Below are 24,281 nucleotides of genomic sequence, written 5' to 3'. Positions count from 1 at the left end.
AGGTCCACCTCCTGGTGGACCCCCAGGCTTGTCAGGATGAGCGCGGTGGAAGTCTCTCACCATGTCGGGGTCCAGAATGCGTGCCCTGGGCACCCAGGATCGCTCCTCCGGACCGTAACCCTCCCAATCGACGAGGTACTGGAGGCCCCTACCACGGCGACGAACGTCAATCAGGCGGCGGACGGTGAACGCCGGGTGGCCGTCAATGACTCGGGCGGGCGGTGGGGGATCGGCCGGAGGGCACAGGTCGCTGGTCCGGACTGGTTTAACCTGGGAGACGTGAAAGGTCGGATGAATCCGGAGAGACGGGGGTAACTGGAGGCGCACCGCCGATGGATTTATGATCCTCATGATCTTAAACGGTCCCAGGAATCGGGGGGACAGCTTACGGGAGTCCGTCTTCAGCGGGACCGTCTTGGCGGAGAGCCAAACCATCTGGCCAGGTTGGTATACGGGCGCCGGGACACGGTGGCGATCGGCCGTCGCCTTAGTGCGCGCTCCAGCCCGAAGAAGGGCCGCCCTGGCCTTCTTCCAGATCCGGCGACAGCGCTGGAGATGGCGCTGAACAGACGGGACGGCGAGGTCCCTCTCCTCCGTGGGAAAGAGAGGGGGTTGATATCCCAGCGATGCCTCGAAGGGGGACATACCAGTGGCGGAACTCACGAGGGAGTTGTGAGCGTACTCTATCCAGGGTAGGTGAGTACTCCAGGTCGCGGGGTTGGCGGAGGCTGTGCACCGTAGGGCCGACTCCAGGTCTTGGTTGGCCCGCTCCGTCTGCCCATTAGATTGTGGATGGAACCCGGACGTGAGGCTAACCGTGGCCCCCAAACTGTCGCAGAAAGACCGCCATACCTGAGAGGTGAATTGGGTCCCTCTGTCGGACACGATGTCCACCGGGATGCCGTGGAGTCGGAAGACATGACTGGTCAGCTGGTCGGCAGTTTCTTTGGCTGTGGGGAGCTTAGGCAGGGCAACGAAATGGGCGGCCTTGGAGAAGCGGTCCACAATGGTGAGAACCACCGTGTTCCCCTGGGAAGGGGGAAGGCCCGTCACGAAGTCCAAGGCGATGTGGGACCAAGGGCGACGAGGAACTGGGAGAGGATGCAAGAGACCAGAAGGGGGTGAGTGGGAGGCCTTGGCCCGAGCACATACCTGGCAGGCGGCGACATAAGCCCGGGTGTCTGTGTCCATCGTGGGCCACCAGAAGCGTCTCCTGAGGAGGGAGAGAGAGCGACCGGCACCAGGATGGCAGGCGAAACGGGAGGCATGGACCCACTGGAGCACCTGAGACCGGACAGAATCGGGAACAAACAGTTTATCTGGAGGGCCGTTACCTGGGTCGGGGTCGTTGGTCTGGGCCTCTCGGACGGTGTCCTCGATATCCCAATGGACCGCGGCCACCACACACGAGGAGGGGATAATTGTTTCTGCGGTGACCGGGCTATCCTCCAGGGCGAACTGGCGGGAGAGGGCATCTGGTTTGACGTTCCGAGATCCGGGGCGGTAGGTGAGGAGAAAGTTGAAGCGGCTGAAGAAGAGGGACCAACGAGCTTGACGGGGATTGAGGCGCCTGGCGGACTGGATGTACTCCAAGTTTTTATGGTCGGTCCAGACGATGAATGGTTGCTCCGCCCCTTCGAGCCAGTGGCGCCACTCCTCCAAGGCCAGCTTTACGGCAAGGAGCTCCCGATCCCCCACATCATAATTGACCTCGGCCGAGGACAATCGCCGGGAAAAGAAGGCGCAGGGACAGAGGCGGTTGTGGGGGTCGAACCTCTGCGAAAGCACGGCCCCCACTCCCGAGTCGGAGGCGTCGACCTCCACGATGAATTGCCGTGAAGGGTCGGGCTGGTGCAGGATGGGAGCGGAGGTAAATAGTCTCTTAAGCTTCTCGAAGGCTGTCTGCGCCTCAGGAGACCAGGCAAACGGCAAAGCAGGAGAGGTGAGTTTAGTTAAGGGCGAGATAACCCTACTAAAATCCCGGATGAAACGTCTATAAAAATTGGCAAAGCCGATAAATCTCTGGAGCTGTCTCCGGCTGGTAGGAACGGGCCACTCAGTGACAGCCTGGATCTTTTCAGGGTCAGCTCTTACTTGGCCCCGCCCCACAATGAAGCCCAAAAAGCTGACCTCCTCTGCGTGAAACTCGCATTTCTCAGCTTTCACGAACAGTTTATTCTCGAGGAGGCGCTGGAGAACCTGGCGAACGTGCTGATGATGCTCCTGGGGGGACCGCGAGAAAATCAAGATGTCATCCAAGTAAACAAAGACGAATCGGTTAAGGAAATCACGGAGCACATCGTTGATGAGGGCTTGGAATACGGCAGGGGCGTTGGTGAGACCGAAGGGCATAACCAAGTATTCGAAATGTCCCAGGGGTGTCTTGAAGGCCGTCTTCCATTCGTCTCCCTCCCTGATGCGCACCAGGTGGTACGCATTCCGCAAATCCAACTTTGAGAAGATGGTCGCACCGTGGAGGGGCGTAAATGCCGAGTCCAGTAAGGGAAGCGGGTATTTATTCTTTACGGTTATATTGTTCAGACCCCGGTAATCAATGCAAGGCCGCAGGGATTTGTCCTTCTTAGCCACAAAGAAGAACCCCGCTCCCACGGGTGAAGTGGACGGGCGGATGATTCCGGCAGCCAGGGACCCACGGATATAGTCCTCCATTGACTCGCGTTCAGGTTTAGACAGGTTATATAGCCTGCTAGATGGTAGTGGGGCACCCGGCAGGAGGTCAATGGCGCAGTCATATGGACGGTGGGGCGGTAAAGAGAGGGCCTTGCTCTTGCTAAAAACCTCCCCCAGGTCGTGATATTCCGCAGGCACCGAGGACAGATTGGGGGTGTCTGGGGACGGATCAGCGACAGGAACGGACCTCCCGGCCGGAGGGAGGGCGGACCGAAGGCACTTGGCGTGGCAATCGGGACTCCAGCCCGAAACTCCGCCCCTGGCCCAATCGAAAACAGGGTTGTGGGCGCGTAGCCAGGGGTAACCAAGGACCAGAGGAGAAGCGGAGGAGGACAGGACATGAAACTGACGGTTCTCTTGGTGGTTGCCGGACAGAATCACGGTGACAGGTTCTGTGATGTGAGTGATGTGCCCCAGAAAACGTCCATTGAGCCCCTGGGCATTTAAGGGGCGTTCGAGGGGCTCCAGGTAGACCCCGAGCTGCTCCGCGACTTGGGCATCAATAAAGTCCCTCTCAGCCCCGGAGTCGATAAGGGCGGAAACGCATAAGGTCTCTGTGCGAACGCACAGGGTGGCGCTGAGCCGCAGTCTATTAGAAGAGTCCAGGATGTGTTGCTCGCCCACCAGTACTCCCAGTGCTACTGGTGGGCCCCCCCTTTTGGCCGAACTGGGCAAGTGACCACATAATGTCCGCGCTCACCGCAGTAGAGGCAAGCCCCGGCCAGACGACGCCTCCGTTGACGCTCCTCGGTCGACACAAGGGTCCTGTCGAGTTGCATGGGCTCATCCGGCGGGGGCGGGGTAGCGCGTGGCTCCGGCGGGACCGGTGACCGGCGTCTCTCTCGGCGACGAGCCCGTAGGCGGTTGTCTATACGGTGAGTGAGGGAGATGAGGGTCCGCAGGTCGGGGGGTTCGTCCCGGGAAACCAATTCATCTTTCAAAGTCTCGTTCAGGCCCCGCACAAACACAGCCCGCAGCGCGCTGTCCGTCCAGTCCAGCTCCGCCGCATGTGTCCAGAATTCAATGGAATAATCCGCTACCGTCCTGGAGCCCTGGCTGAGAGTCAATAACCGGGAGGCAGCATTGTCCTGGTAGTGCGGGTGGTCAAACACCAGCTTAAACGTGGACACAAATTCATTAAAATCCAGGCTATCCACAGACGTCTTCATTAGGCGCGCCTCTGCCCACTGGAGAGCTCTGCCCCGGAGTAATCCACATATATATCGGATCTTGGTGGCCCCCGAGCTGAAACGAGAAGGGCATTGCTGGAACATGAACTCGCACTGGAACAGGAATCCGCGACAGAGGTGAGGTTGTCCAGCATACGGCTCCGGATCCGTGCCTCTCGGCTCCGGGAGGCATGGTGGCGCTCCAGCTGCAGCAGGCGGGGTGACGAGGAGCGCGGCCACCTGGTGGTTAAGCTGTGCCACCTGCTGGGACAATGTCTGATTTAGCTCCAATAGAGTTCGAATGGATTGTTCGTGCTGACCCAGCACCGCCTCGGGGTGAGAGTGCGTGAGGCGGCGCATCTGGTCCGGATCTGAGCCTGCTTGGTCCATAGTGGCCAGACCGTTCTGTCGTAACGGTGCGGATAGGACCAAAGGATGCAGACCAGAGCAGTTTTAACAGTGTTTATTTACAGCGGTGAAAATGCAGTCTTTAAACAGGTCACAAGAGCAGGTACAGGAACCGGGGAGCGGGAGACGGGTCAGGCGGGTGCGGTGCAGGTAGAGGCGGGCAGGACAGGACCAGGACGGGGATAGAAGCAGGTGCGGTACCAGGGCAGGCGGATCAGACGAAGACCAGAGCGGGGAGCGGGTGACAAACCAGAGACCAGGACCGGACAGGAGACGAGACGAGCAGGAGACGAGACGAGCAGGAGACGAGACGAGCAGGAGACGAGACGAGCAGGAGACAAGACGAGCTGGAAGCGATACCGGGACTGGAACGTGGCGGCAGGAGCTGGGCGAGTAGAGGCAGGAATCTGGAGGGTGCATAAATCCAAATGAGCATTTGCCGGAAAGTACCATATAACAAAGCTTAGCAAGAAACATTCACGTTTTACACGCGGACGGTCTGGCACCGAGTGTAGACTGCCAAGCCTTCTTGTACTCAGCAGCAGGTGGTGGTGATTAGGCTGATGCACCCCAGGTGTGCACGGGAGGAGTCAGGCACTCCACCCAGCTCCAGACACACAGGTAGGGGAGGGGGAGAGAGCACGGGAGGACAGGGAAAACTGACATCATGACAGTTAATAATCTCACGCTAACATTTTGTTCTGTTCTCAGTGTGTCTCATTTTGTGTGTGGTGCTGTTTTGCAAAGAGAATACATCTGTGAAGCCTGGTACAATCGGTGAGGATCAGAACAGAGGAGCAGACCCAGTTCAGATGCACTTTTTATTGTGACACTGAAACACAGGCGCAGTGCCAACTTTTGTGTTTGATGCAAAAGAGACAGAAAGTACAGAAAAACTCCTCTACAGTTCAGAGCATGAATGTTTAATGCTTCTAAAACTAGATGCATGTCATTTTACGCACTTTAATAATATACTTTGTTGGGGAGAAAAATAGGTGCATTTTGCTTTATGGTAAAATGGCATATTAAAGGGCCTGTACCTGATTTTTTCTATGCATTTGAGCAAAATGTGTCCAGCCCTGGTATATATATATTGTGTAAGCAGCTCTTGAGGTCAAAATAAGTGTCTCCACTGTCTAAAGTGAACAGTACTGCCCCATCTGAGGGGTCCGAAGAGGACCGGGGTCTGGGGCCGGTATGGTACAGTTCAAGGCTAAACAGGTGATCAGACAAGAGAGAACCCAGAGTCCCGTTTTGCTGTCTGGTGCACATTAGCATACTCGTTGATGTTAGGATTACTATGACTGCAACCTCTGCTTTGGCCTCTGACAATTTAAAAGGTGCTCATAAAATCATTGTGGTGAATAATTAAGATGCTCAGAATAAATAAAGTAAGGGGGAGCAAGGAGGAATAACTTTAGACCACTGGAAACGGTTTAAAATGAACTAGTACTGTTTTTCATGTTTTCAGACAGTAAAAATCAGGTATAGCACCTCTAAGAGTTTGAAAGCCAAAGGGATGCTAATCAGATGTAATGTGGTGACTATCAAGGGTTGAAAATTGCTCATGTCACAGTAATTGAGTAGCTCTTTTGGGGATAACTGTACTTTTTGAGTAGTATGTGTACTGGTAAGTGAGTATACTATTCATGTAACTCTAAGTCCAAATCATCCCAATGAACAGCTTGGTCAATGCTCAAAGAATAAGAGGTTGAAGCTTAAATAATTTAATTCAGCTTTAAACTGCTTAATTAATCAAGGTTTTAAAAACCTGTTCTGAAAAGCTACAGTACAAGTTACTAGTACATTGAGTAGTATTTTTCATGCGTACTTTATATTTTTACTTAAGTACAAATTTTGGTAGCCGTATTTGTTTTCATGTACATTTCTAGCCATGTAACTGTAGTTTTACTTGAGTACACATAATTTCCAATACTCTTTTCTCCTTGAGGATAATGAGGAAGATTGCCAGTGCAAACTTTATAAACATCAATGTGTTCAAAACATTCAGCCAAATTCTAACTTTAAATAGATTTCTTAAACAGAAAATTATTGCGTCATGGACATTAGTCACCACAGCTTGTTAGCCTCTACCAAGCTTTTAAATTCTTAAAAATAATGGGAGGCTTTACTTTCAGATGCTCAGCTGACTTTGATTATTGCGCTCTACAAAATATGGGAGGAATATATTAAAGGAAAACGCTATTAAAATCCAAGCTAACCTTCCCATTGGAGACAAAAAGTTATGTATTTTTAACAAGCCTATCAAAATAAATTATACCACTGATGGTAGTTCAAAACAACCAAAAAAGACAAAATAGCGAATAATGTGTGGTCTACCTAACCAGTGTCAAACATGCACACAGATGAGCATAGAATGGTCTAGTGCAATCTTTACTGTTCATATGTAGCAGTGTAATTCCCTGCAGTAGCTCCTTAAGAAAGCCTGACCGCTGTCTCATTAAAGTAGACATCGCTCTACCATGTGCACTTAAGGCATTTCCATCATGTAAATCAGAGCAGACCGTTTCCGCCTCTTATGCCACTCCAAATGAACATGAGTGTTTCGAATTGCATTTCACTATCAAGCCTGGAGTCCTCTCTAAACATTAAAATACATGTTATGTGATTTCAATGTAGTAAAATAATAACTTATATACCACTTTAAAAATAATTCCCAGATTATAATTTTGTATTTTGACTTTTTCATGAATAGATTTGTGTTTGGATTTAACATTAAATAAGATAATAAACTGTATGGATAAGTATCTTTTTGAACATCTACATTAGGTGCCTAACTCCCTCTACTGTCAACATATGGGATTGAAGCTTTTTGAAATGACAAATTAGCAACATGGCTATTACTGACGCTGCAAGAGATGCTATCTAAAGCAATTGAAGAATTTGTTTTTTCAAGGTGTATGAACTGTAAAAACACAGGAATGCAAATTAGTTTAACCTTTTTATCTTTCATGTTGAAAGAAAATACTACTGAAAGCAAGGCATTTACAGAAAAAAAAGTAAATTAAGCAAAAAAATAATCTACCCACTACACATATACGCTACCAATCAAAAGTGTGGACACACCTTCTCATTTAATGTTTTTACTAATTTCTATATTTTAGATACATACTGAAAATGTAACCTGAGATAATCTAGCAAAGAAGAAAAAAGTTCAAAACTGTAAATGTTTTATATTTTAGATTGAGATTACTCAAAATTGCTTTGTTGACAGTGCTGTAATCCACTGGCCTTCACCCAGTGACCTTCATGATGAAGTCCCCTGAAATAGTTTTCATTTCACAGGTTTACCATGTCAGGGTTCATTAGTGGAATGCCAAGAAGAAGAAGAATGCTGTGCAAAGGGTGGTTATTTTGAAGAATCTAAAATAAACATGTTTTTGTTAAGGGAAATTGGCTCTAGTGTGGTACAAAGCATTTCAATATTTTTGACTGATGCTCTTGCTCTTGCCCCTGTAAAATAAACTAAATAAACTAAACTTTTGGGTTATTTCACACTTTTTGCCTTCAGTGTGAATTGACAATGTAAATATTCATGAAAATAAATGAGAAAGGCCTCCCAAACTTTTGACTGGTAGTATATTTTTTTTCTTTTTGCACTAGAAACACTCTGCTCCCTTGTGGTAAGTTTGGAGATTGTCAAATGCGTAGAGTAGAATTTGACTTTAATCTCATTCACCATCTGCTTAGTGCTTTATTGTGTAACTCTACAGAAGATAACTTTTCCAGTTTCTAAAGCCTGCACTTCTCTTGTTTGCCAGCCTTACCGTGCCAGCCCATAGAGTAGGGGAAAGAGACCTCGAACAGATTGTCGTATTTAGTCAGGAGTTGCTTCATGATGTCAGCCAAATCTAACAACCAGAGAAAAGAAAAGTTAAAACAGAGAGACAAACTTACATAATACAACAATCAGCCATAAGATTACGACTAGACTGAAGTTATCTGTTTAATCTTAGTTTTTATTCATAGCCCAATAAGTAGTGTTGTCACTAAATTTAAATTTCAAATCCGACTTCAGTACTGAGTAATAGACTCCATACCCAATGCCAATACCATACTGATAATAATAATAATAATTTCAAAAACAAACAAACTTTTATTTAGGCAATAGAATTTCATTGCTATGTTTCCTTATAGCTGTGTAATTCCTCAGCTGTCCAGGTATGTTGCATAGTGGTACACTGGCATATACACTCCTGATCAAAATTTTAAGACCATTTGAAAAATTGCAAAAACTCACACTTTTCACGTTTTGCACTGTTTGCACAAAGAAGAAATGGGGGTGAGACAAAAAAAAAGAGTAAGCAATTTATTGCAAACAACCATTTTTGCAAAGATTTGGGCTTTTAAAGGCTGTGGTTTTAAACTTTTGATCAGCTGATGACCCTATTTCAGTTTAATGTTTGTTTGCAATAAATTGCTTTTGCACATTTTTTTTTTTTTTTTTCTCACTTCCATTTCTTCTTTTTGCATTTTGAAACACTGCTTAGAACATTCTTAATATCCAACAGTGCAAAATGTCAATTCTTGCAACTTTCCAACTGGTCTTAAAATTTTGATCTGAGTGTAGTCGTGTATGTGGTCTTAAACTTGTTCTGATACAGCTCAAGATCATTCCAAAGATCAGGAAAGGTTCATTTCTGTCCTGCGCATGTGACTTTTCTAGTACTGATACCTGCTCAAATGCTGCCTGGAATCCAGAATACACACTTCTCCAATACTTTATGATGTGAGTCTGCTCACTGGTGAATCTCCTGTTTTTTAAATGGACGTAACTGACAGGTGGATTAGACATGGTCTGTCCATATCGGAAAAAAATAAAGGAAAAAAATATCACAGGGGACTGAAAAACATTGTGGATTTCTACAGAATCAATGAGCAAAACACTTAGCTCTGTTAATCTAAGGTGAGAAAAATTGGATTTTATTCTTCTGTGACCCAGGAAGTATGGTCAGTGCATTGCTAGCATGCTAGTTGTTGTGAGGATGATCACAAACCTCTAGTCAGGCCTCTGAAAGTGAAAACAAAAATTGCTCATAAACTTATCGAGTAGAAAAATTTGGATGCTAGGAATGGGTTAGGAAAATGAGGAATAACATTGAACCTCTGCAAACAAATTCAATTAATCTAGTTTTGTATTTCACATTATTAAAATCATACAGCAACTTAAGGTGAAGGTACACTTTATTGTCCCTGTTGGGAAATTTGCCCTCTGCATTTGACCTTTTTACAGCAAATTTTGAAAAATATAACTTCAATAATAACCATTTTATTGTGATACATACTGAAAATACGGTAAATTTTCCAAGCTGTATTAAAGCTGTGGTGGCTCAGTCAAACCCATGTCAAATGCAACATTTTGAATGATTCACTTCATTGACGTGTATCTGTGGCCTTCTGACCGTATAAGTTGCAATATTTGGTCATGAAAAAAGTTTGGACATGCGTGGATGAGACCTTACAGCCGTTTTATCATCCCTCTTCACTAAAATACATGCACTCTATATGATTAAGTAGCAGACAAGGGGAGCAGGACTCCATGCTATTCTTAAAATTATCATTTTGGACAGTTTTAGATTCCGCAAAGTAAAAATTGGCAGGCTATGTATTATGCTACCATATAAAAAAACATAATACATAATAATAAAACAAAATTAAAATAAAAACTCTAAATATCTAAAAATCTTATGGGCTGTTGCCAGGCACAGTTTTGTAAACTTAGTTTGTTAGTTTACTTATAATTGCTGACTTGTTCTTTAGAAGTGCCCTGTTTAAAGAAGCAGACAGATCACGTCAGGATAAGACTTGTGCTTGAGTGTCCACCGCTGAGTCTAAACTGCTCCTAATTGTTCCGGGGCTGTCCCAGGCACTCACCCTGTCTCTCCTCTGCAGTCAGATCAGTCAGTCTCAGGACATGTCGCCGTGGCAACAACAGCATCTGGTATGGCCATGTCGCCCAGTATGGGACCACCGCCAGCCAATCAGAGCTTTCCACCACCACGCGCTCCTACAATAAAAAACAACAGAGGAAGTTTAAAGATTTAAATTATTTATAAGTTTTGTATAAATAAAAAAGAAGTAAGTAACGTTTGCACAAAAAAGTGGTATTGCCAGGCCAAAAATATGCTTTCCAACCTTACGGATATTGTTAGCTGGAATGTTTAGCTGACAACACTAAAGGTGCACTATATGAGGGTAGTCCACCTACTTGTCTGGCAATGGCATGGCAATGTTATTGCTTTACCTGGAACGTTTCTGAGTATAGCATTAAAGTTATCAAAACCATGGAGACAAGCAGGTGATATCACTAGTCCAGCTTACAGGTCAGATCTGAAGAAGTGCACCCGCTCACAGGAAGAATGCAACTATAAATGCAAAATAAGATAAAATACTATAATCTCCATGGAGGCAGTACAAGAAATGTTAACATAATGCATCTTTAAGTCCACAATAACATATTAGATGATAAGATATATGTACATGACACAACAGCTTACAATGCCCTGTCTGTGTTTTTCAAAATACCAAACTGCTAAGTATGCAGTTTATACATTAAATTTTACTTACATGGTATGTTAACAAACAAATATTTTTTTATTGCAACCTGCAGTAATAAAACAGAAAAACTTCTCTGACGCTTCATTTACAATAAAGATCATAACAAAGTGATCATTTGGTTCAAATGAGTTCTGACTTGTATGTGTGTGTATTCTGAGGTAGCAGAGCAGTAGGTTCATTACGATGAGGTATTTAAAATGCAGCTCGTGTTTAAGGCTGAGATTGAACAAACTGATGAGTGGGTACAAACATGACCCGACCTTCGTATCACATTAGTCAGGAGCCTCTTGAGCCCCACGTGTCAAGTAAACAAGCAATTCAAATAAATATCGGCTCATTTATGTGGATTCAGGATATCATTTCAACAAACTTCCACTCACTCAACTCACAAGTAACATGGGGGAGCTTTAAAGATACTTAAAGGGGCTGTACCCATTTTTTTTTTTTCATATAGTTGAGCAAAATTAGTTTTGCCCAAGCACAGACATGTTGTAAAAGCAGCTCAAAGAATAATGTGACCTTAGTATGCTGTCTTGTGTGTAATTATAAAGCATTTTATGAACTGAGAATTATGAAGTGTGCTGTTTGCATGCTAGTTGTTGTTAGCAAACTCTGGCCTCTAGAAAATTATTTAAAATGAACTATTTCTCTTTATTAGAGAAATTCCCCACTGGCTAAGTATCTAACTCTTATAATTACAAAATGCCTCTTGCTTTTTTGGATTATACAATTAAAAGGTACACTGCATAACTTCTGTGGCCTAGAGCACGGCATTTGCTTGTCTCTATGTAGACATTATTGCTTTGCCTTGAGTGTTCTGCAGTATGGTATTAAACTTATCTATCTCGCCACCAGGCACGAGGCAAACAGGCCAGAATGTCATACTGTGGAACATTCCTGATAAAGCTATAACTCCATAGAGACAGGTGCAGGTGGCTTAGACCAGTGGTCCCCAACCACCGGGCCAGGGACCGGTACAAGTCCGTTATGCATTTGGTACCGGGCCACACAAAAACAGTGAATAATTTATCAGCGACCAAATCTTCTCTGATGCAACTTTCGCCCGTCCCTCATGACGCGCTAATGAGCTTGTCCATAGATATATAATGAAAATCCTAATAGGAAATCACCACAGAAATGCATTTGATATCATGGTAGTTCTATCTGTGCAAGTATATTGTACAAACAATATTTATATTATATTATTATTATATATTATATCTGTGCTAGATCTGCTCTTGTCCTACTCAATGATGTATAACGTATAACACATCAGGCCCATCGCCCCAAAAGTAGATCCAGAAGCTAGTGAAAATGAGCCAAAAACATAAGTCTTTGGAGAGCTTTGTTGCAAAAGGGAAAATGCCAACTGAGGAGTCAGAAGAAGACCCTACGACCTCCAAGAAAAAGAAAGCTAAATTTATCAGACACTACTAGGAGTCCTACTTAAAATATGGGTTTGTCGCTGCAGATGACTCTCGAACTCTCACGCGCAGCGTCCACTCTGCATAATATGCATGGAAAAGCAAACAAGGCAATGAAACCTTCAAACCTGCTTTGGCACATGGAGACAAAGCACCCTGGATTAAAAGATAAATCTTTAGAGTTTTTTTGAAAGAAACAAACATGAGCAAGAAGGAAAGAAGAAACAAGCACAGGGCTCCCTCTGATGCAGCGGTTTGGTGAGTTGTATTTTTTATGCACTTAACTTATTTTTGCCATATTTATCTGCCACACGTAGATGGCCGGTCCGTGAAAATAAAACCTACATTATTCCGGATCATGGTGTAAATGGTGTAGACTCTACCAGAAAAGTTACATAGTGCAACTTTAAAAATTATTTTGCTCTTTTGTTTTATTATTATTTGGTAATAAGATCAATTAAGACCACTGAAGTAAAAAAAAACAAAAAAAACAAAAACATAACAGTGCACTAAGTTATGATAAAAAAGTACTTTCGTGAAACTGGATGACTATTTTTCATTTTAATTTTACTCCTAAAAGTCTTACACTGGTGGCCATTGCAAATTAAAACAGGCAAAAATTATTACAACTAAAATTTTAATATCAACTATCAATTAAAACGCCAGCTGTAACGATTTCAAATGACTGCGCCGAGTCAAACGTCCTACATAGATTTTGCATGGCTAAGTAGAGCTGGGCTGAATTAGCATAGCCAACGAATTCATTTTAATAAGTAAAAAAGCACATTTAATATGGTTAATCATTTATGCCCTGACCGCTGTGGTTTTCTCATTAGGCTCATTTCTGTTGGATAACTTCTTTCTAAATGGGTCCCAACTTTCTTCAAGCTTTTGTCTTCTTATAGCCTCTCTCATCCTCTTGTTCTCCGGTCCTCTTCTCCTCCGTCTAACTGGATTAAGGAAGCCCCAACAATAGAGATTGAAAGCCGGGGCTAAAACGAAAATTGAAAACAAAAGGATGGGGTGCACGGGAAGGAGAGGAGAAAAGAGGAAGTCTATAATGTCCTCTCCTAAATCCCAAAGAGGTTCATTCAATTAGCCGTGGAAAGTTTTTGTTCCAAAGTCAGGAGTGTCACCTGGGAGCAGAAACCCTAATAGGTCAAGTACGAATTCTATGGTAGAATTTGAGGTTTGTCAGATTGGAGAAGTGTTGACCTGGTTTATGTGTGATATCTCTGTAATTACTGGGCTTATCCACTTGGAACAAACACTGGCACAAAGTTCAATACCATCTCTGTTTGCATGAATAAACAAAAGTGATTTTTTTTCCACAATAGCCTCAGAAAATGGTCCCATTATTGAGCCTGAAAGATGTGATTGTGGAAGTTTGTGGAACCAATCCGAGACAAATAATGGCAAGCGACAACATTAGTGGATCATAAATTTAGATATTCCTTTCAAAAACTGAAAATCTCCTATAGCGTTACATACACCTCCGCTCTCCATTTGAAATCACGCCATCGTCAGAGTCTAAAATGTGAATGCAACTTATGGACCTCGACAGTGGAAGTTCAGTGGAAGTAAATTTTTCCCATAGACTTAAAAAAAAAATCAAATATTAAGAGTTCAAAGACATCTCAGAGGCTAACCAGCTATGTGGTAAAGAATATCTGTTGCAGAATAAACTGTAGTAGCTCGAGAGTTGAAGAGAAGAGGTACGATGCTGGAGTTTTAACACTGGAGAAGTTTATTTATCATCATTACTGGACCCAGCGCCTGGAGACATGAACAATCAAGACTTTGGGATGGTGCTTTCCAGTCTAGTACAGTCCAGTCTGGCTATGCTTTTGTTGTAGGGAGTATTATACCTCTGATGACACAGGCTAAGATAACAAGGAGTCATTACTATTATTATTGTTACCATTATTATTATGAAACTTGAGCTATTATTATGAAAATGAGCTGAACATAAACCTTAAACTTACCTGTAATTACAACCACGAACACTCATATGAATCACAAATTCTTGAAAATGTATTATGTAAATCCATTTTTAACATTTTTTTCTTGAGATTTAAGACTAATCGAAAAACGTATCTGCTGCGTTTGCTAATGTGCACGCACTGTATCGCTTAGCTTTGGAAAGTTTCTGTTCCAAAGTCAGGAGTGTCGCCTGGGAGATAAAGCCCTAATTTAAAGTGCGCCATGCCAATTTGCAGCTCTAACCTCGGGTCAGAGAGGCAGACCCAAAATAAGAAACATTGATGCGGAATGGAATACTCTTTGAGGTGAAATGTCTCTGCCGTGATTTCATAAAGGTCAGATCCCACGAGTTGGAGTAGAGGAGATTGGAGAGGCTTCGTATCCTGGTAAAGCTAAAATGCTATCCTCACTGGAGCTAGCTTCCATCAGAGGAGGTATCCGCTATGTCCCTGAATGAATCAAGGGCGGCGTATCAAGTCTACTCCGCCTCTCTGAGCATTCCTGAAGTGGGATAAGTGCATTTGGGCACTCAAAGGAATCCGGTGAATTTCAAGAGATTCAAGAGATTCTTTTTTGGGCCATTTCAAATCAAGATACTATAGTTTCAAAGTTTCGGACACATCTGGGTTGGGGTATTTGGTAATAATAAAATTGTGAAAAGAGCATGTAATCAGAAATATTATTATGCACTCAATCCATTCAATCCACTCAATCCATTCATGACTTATTCAATCTTGTTGTTAGTCAGTATATTATCTGAGAGCCTTCAGTCAGTACAATCGAGTACATATTTTGGCCTTATGCTCATTTTCAAACATGCAAAACTGGAACAAATCACTGGTTTTGGATTAATCTGCTAGAACAGGGGACACAGGGCTCAAAACTGGGACTGTCCCGGGTGATTGCATGGATTGGAATAAAATACTGTGGTACAAAATAGGTTTTTATATCAGGACTACTACTGTTCATTACAATAGACAAGCAAGTGTTGCATGAATTTAAATAGAGAAAAATGAAAATGTCTAAAAGCTATTCATTTGTGCATATCTCTAAGAGTTAGCGCTATGATTAAATGCTACTTGGAGAGTTTAAATGCCATGTCCAAACTGAGTGCGATTAATCACATCATAAGGTCATTGAGAACATCAGGACATTCAAGCAAACTTATTTCCCTACTTCTTTTCACATTATTGCACACAACAGATTTTGCCTCACTGTGGTACTAGGAGTGAATGGTTTGGAAAAAAATATCTAATTGTGTTTTTTCTGACAAGCATTATGATTAGATTTGCGATTTATGTTTAAATAATTATGTAAGTTCAAATTTTAAACGCCGCCAGGAGAATTGACAAAAGGCCTGAAATATGAACTGACAAACTAAAACAAGAATCACATTTCAAAGCATCCCAATTGTACAGAATAAGACAGGATATTTTGTTACTTTCAGTACAAAATATGCTCTGAAAATGCATACAAAATAAATAAACTAAAATTATTCTTGTAACTGTGTAAATTTTTAGGTGTTGTTTCCGACTTGTCTCCATGGAGATGTTGCTGCTTTGCTTGGAATATTCCACAATTGCTGGGTTTCAGATGACATCACAGGAGCATTTTATAAGTCAGTAATATTTAATACAGTTGGGGGGCAGCTAAAAGGAATATGCATATTGTTAAAATGCAGAGTTTGGTTCTAATTCAGTGAGTCCTTGAGTCTAGTCACTAAAGGAAATGATCAGATTCAACATTTGTGCATTTACCTTTTGAATATTTCATGGCAAAGTACAATGTGATCAATATGAAAATCTGGCTTTTGCCCCCCACCTGAGGGTATAACATAATCACATTTGAGAATCTGCAAACTACAAATAAGGCATTAAACTCATCTCGCTCGATGGAGGCAACATGACGATGCCACTAAGCAGCAGAGTCACAGGTCAGCTCTGTGGAGAGGCGACCAAACTCACAGTAAGAATGCATGCTTTTCAATGTATGCTTAAGCACTAAAAACACTCTTAATTACATAAATGCGAGATATATACTTTGAAGTCGCACAGTGGAAGATTCTAGGCAAAGTAATAACAATTCCACGGAGACAAGCATTTGCACGCCCATGACATGAAAAGTTACACGGTGCACATTTTGATTGTTATTTGAAAATGTAACAGAAAAAATACACTCATTAAAAGTATTTAATCGTATTCAAGAAGAAAAGAGAAAATGATTTCATATTTCACGAGGCGAGAACACAATTTCTAAAGTCACTGGACTGGTTCAAACGCTAGCTATGAATAAGGGATTAGATTATGCATATTAAGTTTAAACCATCATAAGCTAGTCATGTCACTGCAAGTGGAAGTAAGGCAAAATAAAACACTCCTGCTTCTGTCAACTTTAATTCTCCTTTCCTAAGTTTCTTCACGGCTCCCACCCCAGGTCTGCTTACTAATAAGACATTTACCAACACGCTTAATATGCTGAGCACTGTATTAGCCTCTGTCGCCCACGGTTACAGCAGCCACCGGGGAAGTAACACACATACACTGCCTATGCGAGTGGTGTTGTGCATTTAATATACTTTGTACCGAACTTGTCAATGGGAGCTACGCGCATTAGCTTAACTGTCACATAAATTACGTTTTCCGCCGCAGAACGTCAGAAGCGAAGTCCTTTCAAGTGACGGAAAAGTTGATTTTCTCATGTCACACGCGGTTACTTTGGCTAATGTTCATGCAGGAGACGGATGCAGGAGCTTTATGCTAATGCTAATGCACCTAGCCTGTCCAATCACACGCTTGGCTAACGGAACGACAGACTGAGGATGTGAGTAGGATGAAGACAGAGAGAGACTCGGGGGGGAATAAACAGCAGGGGCGTCAAGTCATTTAAACTTTTGGATAATGTTTAAGGGGATATAATATACTTTGTAGTGGATTTTCTAAATAGCACATATTCAATATACTGCTTAGCCTGATGCACTCTCTTGGAAAGAATGGGATTGAAGACATTTGAAATTAAAACTTAGCAGCATGTCTGTCCCTGGCAAATAAAATTCCTTAATAATAAGTTTCATGAACAAAGTTTCCAAATTCTGAACTGTGCTCCTAAGAACATGCCATACCAAGCTCTAACCTAATCCAGTAATTAAAATCTGATTCATATCCTAGGCCTCCTTCATTGTCATGTCTCAAGTGAATGTACACTTGACACCAGTCAAACATTTGGACACACTTTTTCATTTTTGGTTTGCCTTTATGTTCATTACACATTGTAGAATCCCATTTCTTTATCTTTCTTTTTTTATCTTTATTCATACAGGGGAATCCAATGAGAGCACTTAGGCTCTCTTTTTCATGGGTGCCCTGTTTAAAATACAGGCACAAAAAACAACAACATTATTTAACATTAAAAACAGGTGCAGGTGTATAAAAGTTTGTTACCAAATTATTAAATTACAATTGTGTCACCAAAGTATCCAGTTTTGCTTTTCCTCAGAGCCTTTATGTGAAGCAAAACAGCTAAAAGTCCTCTTTCCCTTCTCAGTTTTGGTGTGGCTAGTCTCCATTAACAATGATTAACCAGTAGGTTAAAAGCAAGGTTGAAAGCATCAAAACTATGAATGAACACATACGGAATGTAGTAAACAGAGACTCAAAACATGTTTTAGATTTTTTTAAATGGCCACCCGTTGCTTTTTGATCACTCATTTGCACTTTTGGCATTTTCTAATCCTCACAGGGCACACCAGTGAAGAGAAAACCATTTCAGAAGACTTCATTATAGATCATTGAGAGAGAGCCGAGGGTTTGCAGCTGTCTACAAACCAAATGGTGAATACACTGAGGAATCTAAAATATAAAACAACTTAAGTTGTGTTATTAAAGTGTTTTTTTCTATGCTACATAATTCCACATATCTGACATATATTTGATGTTTTCCTATGTGTCTAAAGTGTAGAAAGTACTAAACAAAAGACACTAAATAAAGATGTGCCTCTACACTTTTGAGGTGTGTCCACACTTTTGAGTGTGTATATATGTATATATATTTGAAGACTCAGACCCTCTAGAATTCACTCCTTGAGCTGAAGAGGCTGCACTAGCACTGATTAATCATTGGCTGCAAGTGCAAGTGAGAGATTCATGTGAGAATGTTTCTGTTTACTAATTAGATAATAGTCTAGAGAACTAACACACAACAACTTGGACCTACAATTGTTGTCAGTAAAAGCTATATTTGATATGAACTCGTATCTGGGGACAAGTTGAACTACAAATTCAACCTTCCCCCTGTTAAATTAATAATACAAAAACATTTCCAGCCTGCAACTATTTTAATTATCGAATTTAAGGAAATAATTCTAAACTTTAGGAACAGCTCAATGCAATGCTGCAAATGTTCAGATGCATATGTTTCTATTACAACATCATTAACTGTTTATAATGTAAGAATTATATATTTATACGTGCACTTCCTACCTTCCTCTGAGCTTCCTGTGTGGCATAGTGTAGCAAAAGAGGCTCTCCGTGCTTTTGATAGTACTCCCTCTGGCAGCGGTCAGACACAGCCGGCTCATTTGGCAGGAAGTTACTGGCCCAAACCTAATAAGACAAAGACGGAACAAAACCAGCTCTGTTTCTAGGTATAGGTAATTGGAAAGAAGAAGTTACATAATTGAATAGGCACCAAGTTATTTTAAGGCTACCCCACACAGAAAGAATATATGTTTATAAAGTCTTATGTTATGTTTACTCATTAAAAGAATACAAAGTATAAAATGTTTAAGAATTCATATTGAGAGTTCACACCGCCAACTGAGTTCAGACTGAATGCAGAGGTGGGTAGTTCTTGAGATGTTGCTTCGGTATTTCCACATAATATTAGTTCTTCTGATACCATATATTTTGTGAAGTGCTCCAGTCCCTCCTGCAGCAAAACAACCCCACAACATGATGCTGCCACCCCTGTATTTCACAGTTGGGATGGTGTTCTCAGGCTTCCAAGCTTCCCCCTTTTCCTCCAAATGTAACAATACTCATTATGGTCAAACTGTTCAATTTTAGATTTGTCAGACCGCAGAACATATCTCTTAACTGTAATCTGGTGTTTGTATGTTTCTTTTGGAATAATGGCTTCTTTCAGGGAGAGTGGCCTTTCAGCTCATGTCAGTACTGTACTTGTTTCACTGTGGATAATGACACACTCTTACCATCTTCAGCAGCATCTTCACAAGGTCTTTTGCTTTTGTTCTTGGGTTGATATGCACATCTCAGACTAATGCACGTTCATCTCTGGGACACAGAACACGGCATCTGGAAATTGCACCCAAGGATGAACCAGACTTGTGCAAGTTCGCAGTTCTCTTCGTGATATCTTGGCTTTTTTTTTTTTTTTTTTTTAATTTCCCATGATGTTACACAAAGAAACAGTGCGTTTTAGATGTGCCTTCAAATACATTCACAGGTCCGTCTCTAATGAATTCAAATGTTGTCAATAAACCAATCAGAATCTTCCAAAGACATGACATCATCATTTCTCAAATTGTTGAAATGCATAGTAATCTTACTATATGTAAATGTCTGACTTTGAAGAAAGTAATGAAAAATTGTCCTAAATGACCTAAAACAGGAAAAGTTTAGTCCGATTTTGGTAAGTGAACTTCTGATTTCAACTGTAGATATTCAACATTCAATTCAACAACTATAGAACAGATGTTACAACTTTGTACTTCTACTTGGGTAATACTATTTTGAATGCACTCTGAATATTTGGAATTGGCAAACTAAATCATCGTAATGAAAGTTTGGAAGATAGGTGAAATCATAGGTGATGAAAGTTTGAAAGAATCCATTCATTCAGGTTGCCATAGTTTCTTCGCAAACATTCAATGACATAATCACCACAAATACAAACCTTGTAAGTTTATATGCAATAAAAGTGCACTATATAACCAATTTGCTCAATTTTTTCATCAAAAGGGCACAAAAACTGAAGGATGAACAAACTTATTCACTTATTCTTTCCATCTCACTCTCCAAAGCTGTTGACGCCGCAGAATGCACATCGGGGCATTCATATCGTTTATTTGCAGTGCACTTAATGTATTTTATTCACTGTAAAAATCGACCAAGGACAACTTATGATCTAGCTATGAATGCATTTGTCTGGTCTCAAGAGCTTGTATTGCTCATAACACTTGTAATGCGCTATTTCTCAGGCGGTATAAAGAAGAGTGGAGCAGGGTGCAGGTGGCTAGCTCTTGCTTGAGTTTTCCTGACCTCATTTTCTTTAAGATGCTGTGAAAATGTCCAGACAGGTCAGACATGGTGATACGACCAGTCTCCATTGAGTACGAGAGGAAAGGTTAAGTGCTCTCAACCTGCAGGGAATTCTACAGCAACGCTTGAATCCGTGTGCCACTTGGCGGTACTTCAATCAAAAGCTACATTAATGTTAAGTTTTTCTGTAATTCTGTTAATTCAAGTGTTAGAATTTCTACTTCATTTAGATAAAAAAGAGTTGACCCACTGAACTTATTCAAGAGCAATGTTATACAAAACTGGCACCCACTCCTCATACAATTATTATAATACCTAAGCCAGTGTTTTTCAAATCGTGGTATGTGTACTACTGGTGGTACACGGGCTGCCACTGGTGGTAGTTTGAATATTTGTTTTACTTAGAGACAAATATATCCATGTTTTTGTCCTTCCTTCTGGGTTAATCATCACTTAGAACTACCTTTGTCTTGGTTTAAAACCAGACAACGCAGAAACAGCAAACACACACCCATGTCTTCATTAGAGGTGCAAATGTAAGGAGCAGCAACTTCAAAAAACAGAACAAAAAAAACATTCAGATGTCCAATGTCCAAAACTTGGCAAAATCACTTCTGTCGTATTTCTTGCTTTGGACCACAGTATGAGTTTTGGACATCGACCATTAAAGCCATATTAGCCCTGGTTTAGTCTCATTTCAGGCCATTTTGGTCCCTGTACAGGACTGATATAGCCTAGGTTTAGATGTGGTGCTACTTGGAAACAACAAATTAAATCATAGCTGGTACGTTTAACAGCCACTGACCTTATCTAACCTGTGCTAAGCTAGTTTTTAAAGCCTCCAGCTGATCATGCACTAACTCTGAACAATTCTTCAGTCCCAGTATGTATGGAATACAGGAAACCCAAAATACCTTTCCAATAGTAACCCAATGGATGCTGGGAAAATATACAGTATTTATATTCTAAAAAATGGGTACTATTTACTGAGAAAGCGATTATGGGATTCAATAACATCAAAAGCAAAAACAAACAAATATTAGAAAATATGGTTTATGTTGTGTGATCTTATGTGTAATTTCTTATATCAAATGTAAAACTTATTAAACTGGCTTTAAAGTCAAATCCAAAATCATTTACACTGTACCTAATTATTACTGTCTTAAACACATGAAAAACTAAACTAGTTCATTTTAATTTAACTTAAACTTATTCCTCATTCTTTAATTAGTCACCGCAATTAATTTATATGCATTTTCCCAAATTTCAGAGGCCAGAGGTAATGCTTAACAACACTAGCATGCTAACAACATTATGCCACAAAAACTGCTTTTTTATTTAGATGCAGAGAACACAACAGTCTTTTTGACTCTAGCAGCTGCCTTTACAATATATCTGAACAGAAGCAAAACAAATTTTAGTTAATGGGTTCTGTGCACAACAGCACCCGGCAACCTGACTGTTAGCGTCATTACGTCTGTCCAATTTTACCTCTAGGAGGTTTTTGTTGAGTCATTCTAAAATGTTAAACATGTTACAATCTGCACAAGTATGAACACAGAAGCTCACTATGTCTCAGAGCCATTACATGAAAACAAAGCAAAGTAAAAAACAAAATGGGAACAGACCCTTAAATGCACTTTCCAAAAATACATTCTTTTTTGTGAATAAGTCTGCAAATGTATCAATCTTAATATTCAGAAAAATAGCCAAACTATTTCAGTTATATATCACTGTCACTTCACAATCAGACCTCCACACAGTACAATATGCCGTTATACAAAGCAATCTTTGCTGTTCAGATATTGCCCATTGCACATTATCTGCCTCGTTGACAGAAGCTGAGTGGTAATATTTCATTGTCACCACTTGTGTTGATAGAAATGTTGGACTCCACACTGTCAAAACAAGCAGCATATATTCATGCTCGGCCGAGTGTGGGACCTTAGCTTGAATATTGATTAGCCATCGCTGCACTGCATTTCTGCTTATTTACATATTCTCTTACTTTCATATAACATCTCCTGCATACACAATAACAACTTGTTTTCTGACTAAATTAACCAGTCAGTACATTTGATAGTATTTTATACATAGGACAAAATGAATACCTTGATTTTTTTTATTTTTTTTTGTGTACATTATGTTGATAACAATATTCAGATGATGTTTAACTATGCATCAGGTATATGCTTTTAAAAAAGAGTGTGTTAAAACATGTAGTGATTGAGGTTCAAGTATCGCACAAAATGAGAATGGACCATAAAAGTAAACACAAAAGTACGGAAACTCACTTTATGAACTTGGGAGATTAAGCTAGACGTTTCTGCTAGTTTCATTTGTAATTAGCTCTTTTGATTGTCATTTTTAGATTGTGCATATCTCTAAAACAACAATTTCAGTGGTTTCAGGCCAATGAGACCATGCTCAAATCTCTCAGATCTAGCTACAATCAGGCATTAATGTCCCTCGATTAAAAAAATTAATAAAATAATTTTGTTATCGCCATTGTAATATCCTAAGTAAATACAAAATGCTCAGTTTGGACAATTACTTCTGCAATCAAATCTAAGACACCTATTCAAAATTAATAACGCAGTGGTCTGTGGTCCGAAATTACATAGTTCCAAAAAGATCTCCGCGTTTTCCTCAGTCAGCCTTTTCATTTTTAAACCATCAGACAGTGGAATCAGCCTCCAGACAGACTGACTGCTAATGTTAATGATGAAATAAGTTAGTCTTATAATGCAATTGTAATGAGATGTGTATTTTTAATGTGTGTGAACCTACCCTGAGACTGCAAATGGAAAGCAGCAGTAGCTAAATCTGGTACAAATCAACTTTTCTTTTGTAAGACTCATGAATTTGTACATGGTCCCTGACAAATAAAGAAGAAAGAAAGATATTATCAATTTTTGATATATCTTCCACCCTTAGACCTATTATTTAACGTTAGCATGCACTCCTACTGATATCTTATTAAGCCCTTATTTATTGCAAATTGGTTTCAGTTGAAGGATCATTCTGTTCTCTGATTAGATAATTGGCTTCAGGACCAAAACTCAACATGTAAATGGTTGCACTTTTATGTGTATTTTATTAGTAGCAGTATTATTAGTCAAATCCATGTTTGACTTGATAAATCTTACATATGATTCCTTTAGCTTGTCCATGCCTCAACTTTTACTTTTTTAAGCTATTATCAGGTAGGTTTTTTTGTTTTTTAAAGCCAGTTTTTATGTAGGGTAATTAAAAACTTGTGTTACTGTGAGCTGGCTTGCATCTAATTGGCTTGTCTCCATGGAACTGTTGCTCCTTCAGCTATAATCTTCCCAGTACAGCCTAAAACTAAAATTTATGTTCACGGTAAATGCTCCAAAGCATGTTTTAAAATTTCAATTTCCTTGGAGTCATGCAGGTGACATGCTTCCTCCAGAAAGTTGCGTATTGTTTCTTTAATTTTACATTAAGCTGATACTCATTTCATTAGATATATAGAAACATAAGAATATTTTCATTAATAATACATTCCTATAATATTAAAGTGATAGTATGTAACTTTCGGGAGGTGAAATTCAACTTTATGATTACATGGAAAAAGAAAGTTTAAACCATACTTTGGAACATTCTCCATGGAGATAATTAAGTTGCATGCCATACGTGGAATATCTTCATCATCATCATAGCTAAAGAAACAAAATTTCCATGGAAACGAGCAAGAGGAGGCCCACTTCCAGGCCAAATAGGAGTCA

The 24,281-nt window shown here is 41.1% G+C and overlaps 1 protein-coding gene across 1 annotated transcript in view; it reads right to left on the bottom strand.

The window, feature by feature from the left end:
* galt (galactose-1-phosphate uridylyltransferase) overlaps positions 1–24,281 on the bottom strand; it is a 51,355-nt gene that overhangs the window by 11,622 nt on the left and 15,452 nt on the right. Inside the window, exons 7-9 of the mRNA XM_033976320.2 lie at positions 18,730–18,852; positions 10,164–10,296; positions 8,057–8,140 (exon numbers count right to left, since the gene is read on the bottom strand). Coding sequence (XP_033832211.1) covers positions 8,057–8,140; positions 10,164–10,296; positions 18,730–18,852 — 340 coding nt within the window. The remainder of the gene's footprint in view (positions 1–8,056; positions 8,141–10,163; positions 10,297–18,729; positions 18,853–24,281) is intronic.

Source organism: Periophthalmus magnuspinnatus, chromosome 12, assembly GCF_009829125.3.
Source record: "Periophthalmus magnuspinnatus isolate fPerMag1 chromosome 12, fPerMag1.2.pri, whole genome shotgun sequence".
Taxonomy (NCBI): domain Eukaryota; kingdom Metazoa; phylum Chordata; class Actinopteri; order Gobiiformes; family Gobiidae; genus Periophthalmus; species Periophthalmus magnuspinnatus.
This window is presented reverse-complemented; position numbering and strand designations above follow the sequence as displayed.